Source organism: Nanorana parkeri, unplaced genomic scaffold (genome assembly GCF_000935625.1).
Source record: "Nanorana parkeri isolate BGI_ZX_2015 unplaced genomic scaffold, ASM93562v1 scaffold344, whole genome shotgun sequence".
NCBI classification, from domain to species: Eukaryota; Metazoa; Chordata; class Amphibia; order Anura; family Dicroglossidae; genus Nanorana; species Nanorana parkeri.
The window spans coordinates 757,505-762,494 of NW_017306612.1; the positions used below are offsets into that span (position 1 = coordinate 757,505).

The 4,990-nt window shown below is 47.6% G+C and overlaps 1 protein-coding gene across 1 annotated transcript in view; it reads left to right on the top strand.

Moving 5' to 3' along the window:
• CCDC88C (coiled-coil domain containing 88C) overlaps window positions 1-4,990 on the top strand; it is a 99,470-nt gene that overhangs the window by 15,764 nt on the left and 78,716 nt on the right. The window contains exon 3 of the mRNA XM_018558524.1: window positions 1-49. This exon is cut by the window's left edge and continues 96 nt beyond it. Coding sequence (XP_018414026.1) covers window positions 1-49 — 49 coding nt within the window. The remainder of the gene's footprint in view (window positions 50-4,990) is intronic.

A 4,990-nucleotide genomic window follows, 5' to 3' on the forward strand; every position in this document is an offset into this window, starting at 1 on the left:
CCATAGAGGTGGATATCTGATACATTGTATCTCTTTAGTCTATTATCAGGTATGATTTTATTTCCTGTACAGAGATACAGGAAATCCTCAGGGTTAACCCCCCTCTGTGCCACAGGCGCTGATGCCAACCAGTGCATCTGGGCTGAAGCTGACTCACTGGTTTCTTTGTATTTAACCCTTATCAGCTGGCTGCATTCATTTTTTTTCCCCACCTGGTGATCCTGCTAATAACACACTCCCTGTCCTAAGGTGACAACGCTGACTCACTGTACTGTATCTATAGAGGACCAGCGTTGTCACTCTAGGACGAGAATTATGTTAGAATTATAGAACACCTTCCTCCATTACATAAGGTGAAGTACAGAGAGAATTGTGCGCAATGAGTGATAAGAGTACACAGGACGTTATCAGCTCACAAGATTTCTGGCAGGATCAACACAGGATTTTGCACTTCTTGAACAGATATAACCAAATGCTTTTTTATGTTTTTATTTAACCTATCAAAGGGGGTTGTTAACAATATACTTTACCACCTGAGAAACAATGTTTGCGCTGCCATATGAGCTTATTTGTTATGGTTTAGTATTTTTGTAGGACTGCTAAGATAATTCAGCGCTGTGCAACCTCCCTCTCATGCTCCACTGTGTGCAGGTCAAGCTACTGGGGCTGGAACCATGAAACCAAGGAACACACAGGCGACCTTTTATTGAGGCTCAGATTTGGGTTGATTCAAAGCAACAAAAGGGATTTAGTGAACGAGCAGCTAGGAAGGCAGTATGAATATTGGAGAGGAACACTGGAGACAGCAGATCATAAAATGCTGGTTGCCTGGCTGTCATACTGGCCCTCTGGGTTCTCTAGTTTTAGTCACAGACCCGAAGCAAGCAATTTTTTTATTTTTGGGGGGCTTTTTTTATAGGTTGTATTTTTGTAGTTTTTTTTTGTGTGTGTTAAATGGATACAATAACCGTTTGGCTGTGAACACTGTTTTGCGGAGCCGTCAGCCACCACGCCACTGTTTTCATGAATTGTTAAACATTTCCACGCTGTCTGTGATCTGTTTTGTAAGTAAGCAATAACGGGAACATTCGCCGGCTGCCTTCTTCCTGCGCTGTTTTTTCCGCAATAGCACAGCGGTCAGAGATCGGCCCATTGTGCGGCCCGGAGCCCCTCCTGTGACGCATTGTATCACGGCCGCACATTGTAAGGTTCTGTTTGTTTGGCTTTGCAGCAGGCTGTGCTCGGACAATGCTCAGAACTCGCAAACAAACGCCAACACTTCTCACCTATTGTCCACCTGAAGTTCTCGCAGCCAAATATTCCCCCTGGCACCCGATGGGCCTCTCGCTGCCCAATTCTAAGAATCAACTGCAGCATTTTAAAGGCTCGCTCCTCCCAGAAGTTTTCTCTTGTTGACTCAGTTGGTGAGAATCTTATGTTGAGTTCCCGGGTCTGTACACCTGCTGTGCCCATTATGAGGGGCTCCCACCATCCCTGTGCTGAGTTCCCGGGTCTGTACACCTGCTGTGCCCATTATGAGGGGTTCCCTCCATCCCTGTGCTGAGTTCCCGGGTCTGTACACCCGCTGTGCCCATTATGAGGAGCTCCCACCATCCCTGTGCTGAGTTCCCGGGTCTGTACACCCGCTGTGCCCATTATGAGGAGCTCCACCATCCCTGTGCTGAGTTCCCGGGTCTGTACCCCCGCTGTGCCCATTATGAGGGGCTCCCACCATCCCTGTGCTGAGTTCCTGGGTCTGTACACCCGCTGTGCCCATTATGAGGAGCTCCACCATCCCTGTGCTGAGTTACCGGGTCTGTACACCTAATTTTTGGGTCCCTCTCACAGCTGTTATCTCTGGACAGGCTATGTGCAGCACTGTTTAAACTATAGCACAATGGCATGGTGCCTGTGCGTCCGCACACTATCGCCCAACGCAATGCATCACACACTAGGTGCACTGGTGCGTTATAATTTCTGCATAGCCTGCGTTCTGGTGCCGCACGGTTTTACAAATGATGCACATAGTATTTTTTTCACAAAACCTGCCAGGAGGTGCCATTAAAAATGTATGTCAGTGCCGCACACCAGCACACCTATGACATAGTGCATACTAAGCACATGGGTACTGTGCCTTTAGCACCCGGCACTGTAGTGTGGACTGGCCCTGACTCTGCAGCTTGTGAGTTGGGGGGTTCATCATTCACCTGAAGAGTGACCATTGGTGTATTTACATATGCCTGACACCTTACACTGCTTCCCAGCCCCTGAGTGGGAATAATAATCTAAATCTGCCGTCGGTGAGCCGGCACCACCATAACCATTGACGCCTGCTGGTGTTACTGATTTATGCTTTTTTTTGCTTGAAGCACAGAACCGTTTTTTATTGCAGAGCTGGAGATCTCCTGTCAGTTGCTAGAAGCTTTGTGAATTACTGTAGTATAGACATCACGTGCCACTCTGGGGACACCCCGTGCCTCATGCCTCCCTTGGGGTCTCCTTGTAGAAGAGCGAATTAAAATTAACCGCTTAGAGTCTGGCTTCTGCAGCGTGAAGTGGAGTGTGTTGTTGGATGATGTGCGGAGTCTTGTGGTGGGAGGGCGATGATGTAACAAGGCAGAAGAATTACATTGTATCTGCGTGATTTGTATAGAATACTGACAGCAGGTGGACAGATTGTTGGGCCTCATTCACACATTAGCGTACGAATACGCGCGGAACTGCGCAAAACATAAAAACGAGCCCACTATACCTTGTTCACACCTGCGCGATGTCGGCGCAGCACAAAAATGCCCCCTGCCACAGTCACGCAAACCATGAAGGGTTAATATGCAAAGATTTGGCCAATAGCACAAGTACTTTGGGGCCTGTTGCGGACGTCTTTGATCTTGTGTCTTTGGCATCAGTGTGAAACTCTTCCGAGTCCATTCAGAATTCAGTGACCGGTTTAGCCGACCACCTTCTGACCTCCTAAAAGCAGCTTTTGCATTCTCATAGACTTGTATAGGAAAGCCCTTCAACACAAACCCTTTATAAACTCACAAATGTAGCACTGTAGACCAGATCTCCACCTGAAGCTGGGTACACACGGAGCAAAATTCGGCCGTTTCGGCAGGAATTGCCGAAACTTGCTCCATGTGTGCCCTATTCCATTGGCAGAAGTCAATCATTGGATCCACTTTTGCCGAAGGTGCATATTGGAAAGTCTTTGACTGAACGGCGCTTGCAACAATCAGCTGAAAGTACTCTTCTTGTATCCTTACAGCAGCAGCTGGCAGCTGCTGTCGGAATACAGTGATCACAGTAGGGATTCGTCCATCCACATTGTTTAGTGGGACCAGTAAATTCTTCCCAAACCTTCCATGTCCCAACAGTAGGAATTTAAAGTACAAGAAAAGTAAGGACATGCAAATATCTACAGTACATATTTAAAATGTATTAAAAAGGGAGAATAGCCCCCAAATTATTGCTGTCAGTGGGTTTGTGCCCCCCCCCCCGAGTAGATTGCTGCCCCCCCAATCATTGGTATAGTGAACCCCAGGAAAAAATAGCCCTTTAAATTATTGGCGACAGGGCAATAGTGGCCCCAGGGTAGAATGGCCCCCAGATCATTGATGTCACTGATGGTACTGAAACCCTCAGATAAAGACTGATGATCCCCCAAACTGCCAGCCAGTGCCTCTTCTAATGACGTCTCTCTGTACATAGGCACACGCAGCCGTGCCGGTGATCGATCAAAAGTACGAACTTATCGAGTTGTGGGACCACATGACTTCCGGTTTCCTCAGAACTACGATGTTTGCACACAAAACATGTTGTGCACGAGCGCCATCCACGGCATTGCCCTATACACATAGACCACAGCAATAAACTAATAAAATGATGTAGGATGACAGTAAGCCAGCACGTTCTTTATCTCCGGTGCCCCACTCAAGCGGCGGCCATATTGAGTGGGGCACCGGAGATAAAGAACGTGCTGGCTTACTGTCATCCTACATCATTTTATTACTTTATTGCTGTGGTCTATGTGTATAGGGCAATGCCGTGGATGGCGCTCGTGCACAACATGTTTTGTGTGCAAACATCGTAGTTCTGAGGAAACCGGAAGTCATGCGGTCCCACAACTCGATAAGTTCACACTTTCGATACATCACCGGAACTATTTCAGATTAGTCTGCCCACGTTCGTGATTTCCTTCCAGGGTGCTTTCATTAATAAGACCTAGCGGTAATACCTTTTTTGGCTTTTTCTGTGATGCAGTGAGTGGGGGCCCACTGGAGGATCCTTCAGGGGGCCAGCACAGGCATGGTGGGACAGCAGACAGGAGACTGTAGCCTAGCAGGAGGGAGGCTGCAGCCCGGCAGGAGGCCATGGCCTGGTGGAGGGGAACCATTGAGGTTACATAAAAGGGTTTAGTGCACTTTACCACTTTTGGTAATTGTATAAATACATCAGATCTAATGCTGGCCATACACTTGTAGACTTCCGAAGGAACATTCGCATGATAGATCTTTCTTTACCACCCGATAATGCCATCGGACACTTGATGAATGTCGATCGAAATTTTGTTTTGATTTTTGGAATCAATGGAGCTTCCTGAATGAAAATCACAATCACTGTTAGAAGTTCGAGAAAACGTTTCCATCCCGCTCCTTGGAGATTTTTCATTACTACGGTCGAAGTCGATCATCGATTTGGACCCCATCAACCCCATGCAAAGTAGAAGTAGTACTAAAGCTCTGTAGAAAAATCTGAGCAGTGTATGGAGGGACGACGGAGGAGGAGGAAAGGGGGATGAAAGGAGGATAACGGTGGATGAAATTAGGCTGATGGTGGAGGAAAGTGGGATCAAAAGGGGACGACGGTGGAGAAGGAAAGGGGGACAGAAGGATTTGGTTCCAAAAGTGGGACAGCTCGGAGCTTTGCCTGCTTTATCTTTATAGGCTGACAGCGCTCCGGTCTGTGTGCCGATACTTCTTCCTACAGAATC